The sequence below is a fragment of the Mustela erminea genome, chromosome 1 (assembly GCF_009829155.1).
Source record: "Mustela erminea isolate mMusErm1 chromosome 1, mMusErm1.Pri, whole genome shotgun sequence".
NCBI lineage: Eukaryota > Metazoa > Chordata > Mammalia > Carnivora > Mustelidae > Mustela > Mustela erminea.
In genome coordinates, this window is record NC_045614.1 from 99,516,728 (window position 1) to 99,532,195 (window position 15,468).

Consider the following 15,468-nt stretch of genomic DNA (forward strand, 5'->3'; position numbering starts at 1 on the left):
GAGGGGAAGGCGGTCCTGGTGGCCTCCCTGGTCTTGTTTTGGGTGGAGCTCTAGGGAGTCCGCGGGCTTGAGGGATATCTGGGAAGTGATCTTGTGGACTCACTGTTCTCAGAAGTCAGGCAAGTCTTTAGCTTCACCTGAGGGCTCTCCCTTCGCTTCTGTGAGCCTCAGTTTTCACATCTCTAAAGTGGGGATAACACAACCTCCCGCCCAGATTGTTTATGACAGTTTTTTGAGTATTTTTACTGCAACTGCTGCAAACACAACTCTACATTTTACATCATTGCCAAGTGTATATGTACATAACTACAACAGATATAAAGGTTTTAGAGAACACTTAGTCTTGCTGTTTATGGTACATACTGATGTTTTCTAGTTAGCGTCATTTTTAAAATGCTGGTGGTAATCCACTGAATTGATTTTGTGACTTGGCTCATGAGTTGAAGCCTGAAGGGGAGAAAACACTGGTTTAAACCCTGAACCTTAAGGGACAGAGAGAGAGAATGTGTGTAAAAGCATGGATATACACAATGGGTCGTGAGCGCCTGAATTGTTACCTTCTTATCAATTAACGAAGCTTTGAGGCAGAGTTGGATTTCCGGAGTGGGAATTTACCTGCTCTCCCTCCCTCCCTGCTGCCTGATTCACTGCTCCCTCTACCCCCTCTTCCTTGTTAGCAGGCCTGGCACACCAGGCTGGCAGCGGCCCAAAGCCCTCTTGGCGCTAGGAGAGGTTTTTCAAAACATTAAAAGCTTTAGGGACTTAAGTCCTGGTTAAATGCACTGCAGTTGCAATTTCAGGATAAGAAAACCTGTTTTCTTAAGCTCTCGGATCAGTTGTCCTGCCCCTGAATTGTCCCTTGTTGACCGCCGCATGCTGTGGGGAGCACTAGGGAGGAACCCTGTATTACGTGGCCCACATGTGCGGTGTGGCGTTTAAAGGAAGCAACATAGAGGAAGTGCACCTAGTTTGGTGTTTAGACGACCCAGCAGGAACATGTGTGTGGCTCCAGGGGTCTGTGGTCTCCATGCTCCGGCTGGGGCATCCGAGCCTGTGAGATGGGGCTCTGGGTCACTATGCACCTATCTACTCGCTGTGTGATGTTGAGCAAGTTTCTTAGCTCCTCCTCGTCTCAGTTTCCTTATCTGTAAAATAGTGATACCAAAAGGACCTGCAGAGTTCTCTTGTCAAGATGATTAAGTGAGACGGGCATGTGGATTTCTTAGCTGCTCCTGGTCCCGCAGGAAGCACTCCGCACTTGGAGCTGTTGTCATGATTGGGGGCTCATCCCTAGGCCCTGGATTTAGGGACTGGAGAATTTGGTCTGTTCCATGCCAAGTGCTTTCCTATCTCTCTTTCTTTCTTTCTTTTTAAAAGATTTTATTTATTTATTTGACAGACAGAGATCACAAGTAGGCAGAGAGGCAGAGGGGGAAGCAGGCTCCCTGCTGAGCAGAGAGTCCGATGTGGGGCTCGATCCTAGGACCCTGGGATTATGACCTGAGCTGAAAGTAGAGGCTTTAACCCACTGAGCCACCCAGGTGCCCCTCTATCTCTCTTTCTTAATAAGCACATTTAGCTCCTAAGCTGCAGCTAGTCAGGGCTCCACCACTCAGAGCCAGGCCCTGTCTGTGTGTCTGACACACACACACACACACACACACACACACACACACACACAGACACACACACACACTCACGCACACACCCCGTTCAGGGACTCATGGTACTTGTTTTCATTTCAAAGGCTGCTGGGTAGACATTTGCACATTGGGAAGGATCAGTGGTGAAATTCCCAAACTTGGTTTCTGGTGAGGCCTTCATCCTGGCAAAGAGTGCTGTTTAGCCGTGGTGGTTGGTGACAGATGCTTAAAATTTGCCTTATTAAAGGGCATAAATTACCCATATTTAAAAAGGAATGTTCTTTTGTATTTCTTTTTCTCTCTCTCTCATCAAAGCCGTTCTAGGTTTGTGCTGCATGCAGAGTGCTTTGCAGATTTCATATAATAGATCCTATAAAAAATACAGTGTCGGTGAGCAGAGGAGCAGAGAGTCAGCTGGAAGGGAAGAAGGGCAGATAAGCACTCCTCCTACCTCGGAAGGTGCCACCAGTGTGTGCTGGCTGGCACAGGCTTTCAGGAAGAGGTGGGGACAGTATTTGCTTGTGTTCTGGGCATCTTTTTTTTTTTTTTTTTCTCTTCCCCGTCTTTTTTTAGGGAAGTTTTTTTTTTTTCTAACTAATTTCAGACTTACAGAGGAGTTGCAAGAAGAATACAAAGGATTCCCATCTGCTCTTTACCCAGATTCTACACATATTAACATTTTATCACATTTGTTTTATCACATTCTCCCGTAGCGTTTATAAAGTTCAGAGACATGATGCTCCTTTGCCCCCTTCAGTATTTCCTAAAAGGCAAGGCTATTCTCTTACATAGCCACAGTACAATGATCGCAGTCAGGATTGTGGCATTTGGCTCAGAACCCAGTTCAGAATCACACGTTGAATTTGTTTGTCATATCTCTTTAGTCTCTAATCTGGACTAGTTTTTCAGTCTTTGTCTTTCGTGACCTTGATAATTTTTAAGAATGTCCTTCACCTTTTTTTTTTTTTTTTTAGATTTTATTTATTTATTTGACAGAGAAAGCACAAGTAGGCAGAGCCATATACAGACGGAGAGGGAGAAGCAGGCTCCCCACTGAGCAGAGAGCCCGATGCAGGCTCAGTCCCAGGACCCTGGGATCATGACCGGAGCTAAAGGCAGACATTTAACCGCCTGAGCCACTTAACCGACCAAGCCACGCAGGCGCCCCTCAGCTGGGTTTTTGATGATGTTTTCATTCAGTGCATTCTGTCTGGAGGCATATGATGTCAATTTTACTCATTATCTGTGTTGCTAGCACTGGTCCCTTAGTTAAGGACGTTTCTGCCAGGCTTCTCCCCTCTGAAGTTATATTTGCTTATGGGGTGATAGTGTGAGATTGTTAATTATTTCCATGATGGTGTCCAAATGGTGATAATTCCTTTTTTTTTTAAGTTTTAAATTGGACATGCATATTGTGGTGACAGAAAAATAGACAAAGGGGAAGAAGAATAAAATCTATCCAAGGACAGAGTTTTACTTTGGTGCATTTTTTCATCCAGTCTTTTTCTGAGCATAATTTTGTGTATAGTTGTAATCATACTATGCACATTTGAATTGTTTTTTATTTAATTTTTACTTAAAAAAATTTATTTCTGTATTTGAGAGAGAGAAAGAGCAAGGGCCCACACACGAGGTGTGGGCGGGAGCAGAGGAAAAGAGAGAAGCAGGCTGCATGCTGAGCAGGGAGCCCAATATGCGACTTGATCCCAGGGCCTTGAGATCATGACCTGAGCTGAAGGCAGACCTTTAACTGACTGAGCCACCCAGGCGCCTCCCTGGATTTTATTTTGTAACACTTAATATTAAAGCAAATATTTTTTTCATTGTGCAGTTTTTGAAAACATCACTTAAATGGCTTTGTTATTCCATTGAGTGGTTTCCTCGAAATAACCATTCCCCTGCTCTTGAATATTGAGGTTGTTTACAATTTTTGACTCTTACAAGTGGGACCCTGTGAGTCATCTGTCAGAACCTTTGCTCGTTTCCTCAGGACAGATTCCCAAAAGTGGAATTACGAAGTCAAGGAGCATAAATACTTTTAAGATACTTGACCAATTGTGCCAAGTAGCTTTCCAAAAGAACTGTACTTTTGCCAGTGCTGTATGACATTTGGGCGCCATAACTTAAGAGATTCGTTAATGATGTGTCTCAGCTTTTTTTTTTTTCTTTCTCACTGTGACCCACTGGTCAAGATTTGTGTTGAGATTAATTTCCTATATTTTGAATTATGAAAGCAGAGGTATTTATTTCCCAGAATAAATTCTAGGAATATAGCACGTTGTTCTTTCCAAGCTCTAAAACTCAGCTGCTGGCGTGGGATAGCTCTGAGAGCCATGAGCAGCATCGTCCTGTCTGAGGTACGTCATTCAGAACGGTGAAGGGCTTGAAGGCATAGGTGAGGAACTGAGGTATTTTACTTACAGAATCCTAAGAAGGAATGCGTTTGCCATCTTCAGAGTGTGATGGGCTGATAGAGTGGCCTGGAAGAGGGGGCCATTTTTGCTTTCTAATGACCAAAGCTATCTGGGATGAGATGGTAGTGTGGAGGGCATGGACGTATGAATATTTAGTTCCCAAAGCCTTGGGGACCCACTACGTTGAATAGCATCCAGTTTTGAGTCCTTGGTCTGGAGGGCTACCTGGAGGCTGCATATGGCATGTGAGGAATGTGGAGAGGAGTCCTGTAACGGGGAAACTGACCAGCCCTACTGTAGTCTGGGAAGTGCAAGGCCTTTTGGTCTCCTGCAGTGACCCCACTTCTTAGTAGTAAAAGCCTGAGGTTGCTGGGAAACTGAAGAGCTACTAGCTAATTTTCCTTTCATTTGTGGGTAGTTGTCACTAACTGACCAATACACATGATTAGAACAGACATAATGAAGCACACAGTAGATCAAGTAGATCACAGTAGATCAAGCCTTTGATACTTTCTCTGTCTCCTTCCTTATAGCAATTTATCTGAAGTATAATACATGATTTAATGCCTTAGACACTTTGAAATATCCCAACTGGAGCAGGTGTTAATATTTCTTTCTAGTTTAAGCTTTTGTTCCGCAATAGATCCTCAAGATCTATTTGTGTGTGTGCCGGAACACCCAGAATGATAGTACCTTACAAAGATCATATATTTCACTCATGTCAAAGCCTAGAAAGCAGTGTTCTAAGGCCAGTATATACCCGTGGAAGTCAGGGACCCAGGTACTTCTATGGTACTACTATACATCTTTAATAGATCCATTCTCCTCATTGTCTCAAGGTGGCTGCCTGAGTTCCAGCCATCTTGTCCAGATTCCATCTGGCAGGGGGAGGAGGGGACTAAGACATAGATGTCTATTAGGAACAGCTCCTAAAATTTGCACATGACTCCTCTGCTTATATTCCAAGGGCTGGAATTTAGTTACATAGCTACACTTGCTGCAAGGGAGACTGAGAGGAGTGGCTTTTAATGTGGGTGGACATATATTCAGAGAAATTTGGCAGGTTTTTTTCACAAGGTATAATTACTTTGAGGTACTCTCTGGTAGTGGTCATGAGGATGGATTTACCACGATGTCACAGTTGCAAAGAGCTTTGGAAAAATCACTTTTGGCCCCTTCATTTTACAGGAACTTAGAGAAGAGAGAGGACTTGTCCAAGGTCACACAATCAGTAAATAAAGCTAGTGCAAAACTTGGGTTTCTAGCTGTTTCCACCGAACCTTCCGCTCTAAATTCTCAGCCAACCTCAAGTTCTCTGATCTTGGGTTCAGGTCATCTGTTTTTAACATTTTTTTCCTGGATTCCTTTACCACCAGCTTCTTAAGAGTCTAGACTTTCAGATTCTGACATTTGAAAACTATTTTGAGCCAAATGTGGGTTACACTAAATTAAACTGGTTTCTTCACAGCTCCCAACATAAGAAGGGTATCTTTTTTCAGGTGACAGAGTGAAAAAGGTCAAGTCCCACCTCCACCCTTTTTCCTAAATGCTAAACTTCTGTCTTCAAATCCTCCTTCTTCAGCAAACTGCTTTTACATAACGGAATACCTCCAGCTTCGTGGTCAGCATTGAGGAGTGAATCTGTAACACCAGCCTCCCCGGCTGGAGGGAACATGAGGGTACCGGCATGTACCCCAGAGAGCTGGAGCTTTTTAAAGCTGAGGGTGTGATGTGGCAAGGAGTGTTCTCCCTGTTATTTTCAAGAATTGTATTGCTCTTTATCTCGTTAGTCTGGTGGGGATCATGGGTGAGGTTAAGTGAAGAGAGATGAGTTTATGCATGCTGTAGGTCAGGGAGAGAGGGAGCTGGAAAGGGGCACAGACTCCTGTACATGACCTCTGATGAGCAGCGGATCTGGACCAGTTGCCCCAGCAAACTGAGAACCAGGACAGACAGCTGGGCACTGTGGGCTTGCAGGAAGCAGAAGTTTAGAAATCCCATCTTGCTGTGGGATTCTGGAAGTTGGGGGCTTTTCTCCAAAAGGCCCTGCTTGGGAAAGAGGTGCTCCTTTTCTGCATGGGTCCAGGGAGCTCAAAGGGTTGAGAGAAATAAAATTCCTCTGGCCAGGAGCTGGGAGACCCGAGGTGTAGTCCCAGCTCTGCTGCTTACCTACTGTGTGACCTTGGTAAGTGATAGAACCTTGCTGAGCCTCAGTTTCCTTTTCGTGGGATGAAGCTAGTCCCCAGTTATTGGGTTTGGTGAGGGGCAAACGGGCATGAAATCTGGAAGGAGTGCTCTGCCTGTGCTGCGTGGGCTCCTGGTTTGGGTTGCCATGCGGATGGGTGATGATTTCAGGTTTTACATCCTGAGTGTGTGTACGTGCATGCTCCTTCCTGCCTGGACTTGCTGTTTTGCCTGATTGCAGCCAAGGCCCTGGAGAGGAAGAGGTGGTGCCCATTTCACTGTTGTTCTTGCTCTATCTCTGATTTGTCTCACTAATAGTCCTAATAAAGATAATTATGATTATTATGTACTTCTGTGTGCCAAGCATTATGTTAGGTTCTCTATGTACTTTTCTCCCCCTCATTTAACCTCAGCCAGCCCCACAAGGGAGTATCAGTACTGTCCTCCCCTCTTTATGGGTGGGGAGATGCCCCCCTGAGAGGGCTACTAACATCTGAGGTCATGTTGCTGTAAATGATGGCCCCTGGATCTGACCCCAGGTCTGTATGGCTCCAAAAGCAGTGCTCTCTCCCTGGTGTCTGAGGGGTGGGACTCTGATGAGGGTGGGGTTCTAGGCTGGCCGTGATACGGGCAGGAGCACGCTCAGGGCGTCTGGAAGATGAGAGGACCCATTGCCTCCAGCTCTGGTGGAGGTGGGGCAAGGGCTCCTGCCCCTGAAGAGGGCCTGGGGTGGTGGATGGAGGCCCGAGGACGGAGGTGGCTGCTACTCTGATGGAGGTGCCTGGTGTTCTGAGGGGGTGTGCACTGCGACGGGGTCGGGGGTGGCATTGGGGGCCTGGATTCCCAGGCAGCAGAAAGAGGGCAGCTGTCCTTCCCAGCCATGGCCTGCCCTGCGTTGGGTGGGTGGGTGGGGGGCAGTTTTACGAGCCTCAGCCCAGCCCATGGTGGGCAGCCCAGCCTTGCTGTAAACACTGCTGAAGCTGAGGGATGGTGAGCAGAAAGAAAGCAATCATGGGGAAAGGTCAGAAGGGGTTTGCATGGTGGACAAAGGGGATTTTTTTTTTTTCTCTCTCCTCTAACACCAAAGCTAGTGACTTAGAGTGTAAAGAGCCTGCCGCACCCGGGGACAGTTCCGTGGCTGGCTGGGCAGGTGGCTGGCTTCTCAGATACCGCCCTCTCCCCCAAAGGCTTGACAACCTGAGCATGTGTGCACCATTAACATGGTTGTTATTGCTGTTATTTGTGGATTGTGACTTAGGAAGTCTGTGGGAAGGTGCTTGGCAAGGCGATCCGAGGCTCCCTGGAGCGGGGTCTCAAGGAAGGGAAGGAGCGTGCACTCTGCAAAGGTTAAAGAATAGAAGTGGAGGAGAAGGGAGAATGTTAAGTGGCTGGAGGAGAGGCTTAGGGGAGGGAGGAAAGGGACGGCCTCCTGGCCGCCCCCTGGTTGTGAGCTAAGGGGGTGGTCCCTCTGGGGCCAGGCACCAGGGGGCCTTTCATCCTTCCCCCTCTCAGTGATGTTAAGCCTGCCACCTTTGCTCCTAGCACACCGCGCCATCTGTTTCCCCTGGATCTGGCTCTCCTGACTGTGTTTTCTCTCTTGCTCCTGAATCTCCTCCCCTCCTGCCTCTCTAGGCAGTCCTGCTCCCCTGTGCCCACATGCGTGCATCCCTCCACAGGGGAGACCGCCCACCCTTCTCCTGACTGGCTGGGCCACCTGTGCGGCTTCCTGTTGTCAATCACTGCAGGCTGGGTGTGCAAGCTGGCTTCTGGCCGCCCTCCCCGCTTACTGCTGGGGTTCACTCATGATGTCCCAGGGGACTTCGCCATGGCCTCGCCCGCAGGGTCATCACCCCCTTTTCTGTGGGTCTCCTCCCTGGTCTGTGTTGATGCAGCACTTCCCACCTTCTCCTTCCCGACTTTCCTCTCAGTCCTCTTCCTCCCCTCAGCTGAGGTGTTCCCTTGTTGTCTCCCTCTGAACCTGGCCCTGGAGCCTTCACTGGCCTCAGGGCCCGCTCTCCAGCCTGGAGGATGTCTGTACTGGCCACATGTCCACACCTGAGTGTATTATCTACCAACTTTCTCAACGGAAGACCACAGCCTTTCCTGCCACCACTGCTCAGTTCTTCCATTTTGGCTGTCGTTGTGCACGCCTAGCCCAGAATCATTGTGCATGCCTAGCCTTTGAATCATTTTAGCCTCTTCTCCCTTCCTTCCTTGCTTACATAGGAATAATTGCTGAGTTCTCTTGTTTCCCCCTGAGGCTCTTGGGTAGACCCATTTCTATCCCCTTGGGTAGCTGCCCAGCTGGTCCTCCCACCTCCAGCCTCCCTGGTAGCTGCCCAGTCTAAGGTCATGGCCGGATGAGGCTCTTGAGCCAGGCTTTCCAGACCCCCCAGTTGGTCCCACCCATGCTCTCCCACGATTCTCCAGTCCAGATGATGACTGCCCTGTGGTCTGTCTGCTTTCGGTGGTCCATCCTGGGTCTCGCAGGAGCTGCCACGGACTCACTTTATGACCTCCTCTGTAGAAGTCAGGAGTGTGGTGACCAGTTGATTCTTCATGGTTATGATGCTGAGCAGACACTTCCTGAGGGCTTTCAAGGGGCCAGGCACCATGCTGGGCTCCACCCTCCAGAGTTCTTAGTCTAGGGGTGTGGTAGGGATGGAGGGAGAGGGGGAAGGAGACACTTCCATAGGGAGTTCTAAACCAGGCTGGCCATGGGCAGTGTCCAGTTTAAACCCTAGCATCATACTGGGTGATAGTGTTCAAGTATTCCATTAGCTCAGTGCATTTCTTAGGGTGAACTTAAGTTCTCTGCTGTGTGAGGGTAAATGTTGGGTCAGAGGTTTTGGTGGCTGGCTGGAGAGTGGTTTGTTTACTATGAGGGTGGCTATTGGTTAGATGATTGGAGGGACTGATTGGGTTTTAGAGAAAGGAAGCTGTGGGTATGCCATTGGACTTGACTCTTGAGGTTTCTGCTGTAGACCCTTTGCTATCAGTGGCCCAGCGGCGTGCCACTGCACTGCCTGGACAGGTGGGCACTGGGCCTGGCCTGGCTCCTTTCCCTCCCCTTCTTCCCTGTTCCACAAGGGTAGGTGCCTGCCAGTCTCAGGAGGGCTGGTCTACAGGGCAAAGTACTGAGGCACTGGGCATGGGCAGTTTGTTTTTCTCAAGTTACCGTATTATCTGAGGATTAAAACCACAGCAACATCAGTGTGTTTTTCCAACAGATTCTTTTCTTTTTTTCCTTCAGTCATGTGTATTGAGCTATGGAGTTTTTAGTCTAAAGTCCATTAGCAACCTGAGAGCAGTAGAATAACAGGTAATAACATAAGGAATGAACTTTTTGGTGGGCTCTCAAGGTGGGTTGCCCGGCTCTGGCAGGGCAGAATGAGGGACACAGTTCCTCAACTCTTCCTCTTTGATGGTTTGACCCTGGGCAGAAGGAACGTTTGAATTCCAATGGCAGATCAGATTTAGAAATGCTAGAATATGGCCACATTTTGGTCTTCTACTCTGCAGAAATGGGACATTGTATTATATACTATGGTAACTGATACCATTGGGGTGCTTTATGATTTATAAAGCATGTTTGAGAAGTTACCCATTTCATCCTCACAGCCATCCCACTAGGAAGGTATCATTATTTCCATGTCAGATGCAAGGCACTAGGCTGTAAAAGGTCAGGTGATGTGGACTAGGTATCTTAGCTACTGGCTGGTACAGCTCAGATGCAGCCCAAGCCTTCTGGCTGCAAAGAGGCAATGGACTAAGAGGGCATTGGGTCCAGTAGAGAGACTAGGGCTCAGGTTCTGGCCCTGTTACTTATTAGCTGTGTAACTTTGGTCAGATTATTTAACTGATCAATACAGTTAAGCTTATCAGATAATCTACAGTTGCCTCCTTTTATTGGCCACATTCATCCATAACTCTTTGTCCTTGCTCCATTACGGGCTGGTTGCTGTGTAGTCTACAGGATATATATCCTGGACTCCTGTTCACCATCAGCATAGTAATTCTTGCCTCCCTTTGTGGGATCCTTTGTTTCCTAGATTCCCTGTCTTTCTCATTTTTTACTAATTTGTTTTAATAGAGCATGACTTCCAGTATTTTCCTTTGAAAGGGTATATTGGTGGTAAGTTTTTCACATCTGAGCTCTTAAGCCTAAGTAAATCTGTACTTATAATTGACAGATAATTTGGCTGGATATAGAATTCCAGTTGGAGATAGTGTTGCATGAGAATCATGGAGGCAATGCTTCATTGTCATCTTGTGTGCTGATGAGCAGTCTTAGGCCAGTTTTGACTCCTGATCTTTTTGTGTGTGGTAGGTTTTTTTTTCTTTGAAACTTTCAGAATCTCTTCTTTGTCAGCAATGTTCTGAAAGTTTTCAGTGATGTTCTTTGGTGAGAGTCTTTTTTTATTCATTGTGTGGGACCTTCTCAACTGGAGGCTTATATTCTTGAAGTCTGGGGTATTTTCTTGAAGTTGTTTTTTTTTCTTTTCTTTTTTAAGTTTCTTTTCCTTGAGTTACTTTAATTTGGCTCTTGCACTTAATGGATCCATTTTCTTATTTTCCTTAACTTTTTCTTCTATTTTGTATTTCTTAATTTTATATTTTATTTTCTAGGAGTTTTTTTTTTTTTAATTTTACTTTCAACTCTTGGAATTTTTTTAGTTCTTTGAGAGTTTTACTTTCCAAGAGTTTTTCCTGATCCTCTTTGACTATTCCTTACTCGTGGCATTCTATTCTTTTTTTTTTTTTAATTTTTAAAATTTATTTGACAGAGAGTACGAGGAAGAGCACAAGAGGGGAGAGCAGCAGAGGGAGAGGGAGAAGCAGGCTCCCAGCTGAGCAGAAGCCTAATGTGGGACTTGATCCCAGGACCCCTGGCATCATGACCTGACCTGAAGGCAGACACTTAACCGACTGAGCCATCCAGGCGCCCTGCATTCTATTCTTGTTTTATGGATGCGGCATTTCATTTCTCTGAGAATAATAATCATAGTTTTTCTGTTTTCTGTTCTTTTTCTTTTCTTCTAAGTATCCTCTTTCTTCTACTTTGTTTTCATCCCTGTCTTTTGTATTGAGGGCTTTCCTCAAATATCTGGAGAACTTGGGTTATCTGTCTTGAATAGCAAGTCACTGGCACATGCACTGGAGACTGTGAGTGTGAGGAGGAGGTAGAGGGCACTTGTTTACTGAGAGGGCCTCACAGTGGGCATTTCAGTGGGAACTCAGGTGTTTGACTGGAGGCTCTCCAAAACACCATCTTTAGGCTGTTTTTCTTGTGCTCCTCAGTTTCCACAGAGAAAAATTCTCTAATCTCCTGCCTGGGGGAATAAGACTGGCAGCATTCTGGAAGAGGGAAGGGAGATGTCAGGGGAGTGGGGGCTCACGGGGATGGGTGATCTCCAGATTCAGTTTGCAGACTTTCCCTTAATCCCCTTGTTTTCTCTCAGGACCATACTTCTTCTGTTTGCCTGGTGTCTCCCAGCAGAGCTTTTCTTATTCAGTCTCTCCATATAGTAACCCCGTGTTTTCCCTCAACTAGGCAAGGGGCTGCTGGCCAGCTCTGTGGGCTGGGTAAGGGGATCTGCTGTGTGACTGTTCCTTATTCAGACTTTTAACACATTTCCTCCCCAGCCTGCTTCCAGCCCACTCCTCGTGCCTGCAGAGGTGCTTGGGGCCTCCAGTACCCAAGGTTGTTCTCCGGGTTCTCTGGGAAGAATTGCTCGTTTCTTGTTGGCTGGCTTCCTGAGATCACTGGCTGAGTGGGAAAAGCAGAAAACCTTCCATTCCCATCCTAAATATGAGAAGTGATCTTACTTCTCTGTGGATTTGTGCTTCAGTGCTTCTAGGTGGGATGGAGTTTGCACATTGCTCTGGTGTGTGGTGTTGGAATGCGGTGTGGGGTACAGATACAGACTTTCCAGAGAGGTCTGGATTGAGTAGGTGGCTGGTACATCCGGCAGCCTGCTTGTGTAGAATGCAGCTCTTACAGCTTTGTATAAGGGCCTGAAGAGGAATGCTGAGGTGGAGACTGGGAGTGAGCTGGGCAGTGTCCTGGGGGAGAGCTGTTGGTGGTTTGGCGAAGCAATAAGGTGGAAAGGTTGATGCAGTGTCCCGAGAGGGGTTGGTGTGTTCTTATCCCTATGAAGTAAAGTAGGTTCTAGGCAGTGTGTCTGCAGGCACCCATCCTTCCTTGGGCCTGGCAGGAAGCTGGGGCTCACGGTCCTTGGTCTCTCGATCCCCAGGTGGTCCTGCCAACGTGGCTGTCCTCCACAAAGGTCTCCTCGCTCATCGAGAGAATTTCTGACCCCAAGGACTTGAAAAAACTTCTCAGGACCCGGAATAATGTGCTGGTGCTTTACTCCAAATCTGGTGAGTGCCCAACCTAGTTTTGGGGGTCATCCATCAGGAATGGGACGGTTTGAGTTCGGGGCACAGGTGGGAGGCAGAGACCTCAGGACCAGAAAGCATTCAGGGAGGGCCCGAGGGTCATCAGGCTTGTCAGCTTTCCCCAGAAAATGAAGCAAAGGCACAGAGGGGTGTTTGTTCCTGTCTTTTTGGATTCCTGAGATGCTGTTTCCAATCCCTGTAATCAGTTGTTCTTAGGTAGAGCCTCTGGAGCCCTCACTACATCAGGAGGGAGAGGGTGTGTGTGAAGGGGAATGGAGGATGGTAGTCGCTGGGCACGGATGTTCTGGCTTCCTGGACAGGTGCAGGCTGGCCACGACGGGCTATGTTTCACCAGAGGTGTTGATTCAGTGATGGGGCTGGGCTGTCGTCAGCTGACTTGGTCCCAGGCTTGGGAGCACACACCCGGGCTGGCAGCCCTGGTCCTGCCCGGTCCCCATCTGTCCCACTCTGGGGTCAGAACACAGAATGGAGTTGGCAGTGGGCTCCAGGAGCAGGACAGAGTAGTTTTAGGCGGGGTAGGAGCTGTGGCTTGCCTCCTCTGACCTTGAGGCTGGCCAGGGCATAGTGGCTGGAGAGAGGTTTGCTTAGCTCTTGGCCACGAATATCCGAACATCTGACTGTTGATGTTGTTCCAGCAGAGTTAAGTGTTTTCACTGCTCCTCAGGATGCCAAGTTTTCTGTGCCCTGGAGAAGCAGCAGCCAGAGGCTGGGCCAGTTCCGGGCCCAGTTCTCCCTGGCAGTTCATCCTCGACACTCATTGGCACTGGGGGCTGATGGATGTTTTGGACGTGTGTCTCTCCTGAAGCCTGCATCCGCTAAGCACCCTGGCACTTGCTACTTCTTGCCCTTTGGAGGGCTTGGCACACCCTTCCTGAGCTGTTTGTTGGGAGCCTGGCCCGTGTCTAGCATTTCTCCATTGTCAGGAGTAGGGGGAAATTGAGGCAAAGGAGAAGCAGAGCTGCTCCTGAAGCCTGGGGTGCAGGGCTCTGAATAAGCCTGGCTTACCTCCTGGGATGCTTATGCGGCTGCCAGGGCAAAAACATGCTCCATCCCTTCTCTGGGTCGGTCCCGTCACAGGAGCTCATCATCTTACACGGGCTCCACAGGGAACTTGTGGGTCACATTCCCATCTGCTCCTTTGCCATGAGGGAGGCACTGCAGGTTGTCAGAGAGCGTCTGGTTTTCTGGTGGGGAAACTGAGGCAGGGGGAGACTAGCTGACTCGTCTGAGCTCCACTGGCTGGTGGATGATACAGCTGGCCCTCTGTGCTTCCCCCACCTCATTTCCTCTGCTGGAGCCTAGGAAGAAATGTGTGAATCCTGCAATGGCGGGGGGGCTCTGAGATCAGGAGATGATTAGGTAGCAGGGCCTTGACCACTCTTACTTTCTCTTCTGCCCCTTACCCAGCCTCTGGCTCACTCATTGGCAGTGGGGTTCCAGTGCTTCCTGGGCGCCTCTCCACCTTGGACTGCCGGGCAGTAGGACCCATGTGAAAATTTTACCTTCCTGCCCCCTTACCCAGGCTGCCTGAGCTGTGACGAGCACAGTGGGCTGTGGAGCAGTGCAGTAACTGGATTTTCTCCACTTCTCTCCTCTCAAGCAGCATCTTCCTTTCCCCGGCTGAAAGATGGGGTTCAGAGAGGGGTGCTTCATATAGCTCAAGTTGCGCTCCCCTGCTGCCCCAGGGAGCCCCATCTAAGTCCCGGTGCGTGGTGGGGCGATGGCTTTCCCCCCTCTGCTGCACCCCCTCCTCTGGTTGGGTTTGTGCGGGTTCCCAGGAGTGCCTCCTTCGGGTGGCTTCATGCAGTTCTCTAGAAAGATCCTTTTTGTTCACTTCTGTGAAAGGCTCAGCGTGCTTTGTATTCACAAACAGCTACCATTATGCCTGTTAGAAAAGGGAATCTGTGGAAGCAAATAATTCAGACATCTTTTCTGCTTGGCTTTGGAATGTATCTTATGGTTTGGGGTGGTAGGGGGGGACAGCGGACCTGTTCTCGCTCCTGATGTCTGCACGGTAGCCCTTCAAGTGAGCTCCCAGGTGTGATGGGGAAAGGCGAGGCGCCGGCCACAGACCCTCACAAGCTGGCCCTGTTGGAATCCTGGCTGTGAGGCTCTGTCCCCAAGCACCTGCCCTCCCACCATAGGTTCCAGGGCTTTGCCCAGATGCCTGCGACACTTGGCCCAGAGGCCCAGTGACAAACTTACTTTCTCATGCTCACTCCACCCTGCCCCCAAGGCATAGTGCCTGTTTTTGCAGGTGACCCTCCAGGTACTGCCAGGGATGGCCCTTCTGTCACTGCTGGGGAAATGGACTGTGAATTGTGACCTGGATCCACTTGACATTGGTCCATCAGAGACTAGTGTCACATATAAACCTCCTTTAACCACCAGGCTGTCCTGAGCCCCTGTTGAGGCGAGGATGTCACGCACAAGTAAAGGAAGAGTCTGGTCCTTGCTCTTGTGAGCTCCCAGCATGGGCTTCAGGACAGAGGAGTGTGGAATGGGCAGACTTGTTCCCAGTGTTAGTTATAGAGTTGTAATCGTTTGGTTACAGGATTTTCACAGTTTGTACCAGAAGAGTAATGAGTCAGAGATTTTACTGAGAGTTGAGCATCTGGCTGAGAGATTCTTAGAAGAATGGGGTGTGAGGTGTGGTGGAAAGGAGGGGTGAGTTGGGGGCTCTGTGTCTTGAGGAGGGCTCCGGAGGCTGGCGGAAGCAGGGGTTTCAGAGAAGAATTCTCACCGAACTATTAATCCCAGGGTCAGTGTTGTAACCGGTGCTCTAGACCTCCTCCCTGGGACAG

General features: G+C 48.6%; 1 protein-coding gene across 2 annotated transcripts in view; it reads left to right on the forward strand.

Annotated features, from left to right (window-relative positions):
* PDIA5 (protein disulfide isomerase family A member 5) overlaps positions 1 to 15,468 on the forward strand; it is a 91,367-nt gene that overhangs the window by 8,048 nt on the left and 67,851 nt on the right. For both annotated transcript variants that reach the window (XM_032335195.1, XM_032335202.1), the window contains exon 2: positions 12,499 to 12,625. In XM_032335195.1, coding sequence (XP_032191086.1) covers positions 12,499 to 12,625 — 127 coding nt within the window. The remainder of the gene's footprint in view (positions 1 to 12,498; positions 12,626 to 15,468) is intronic.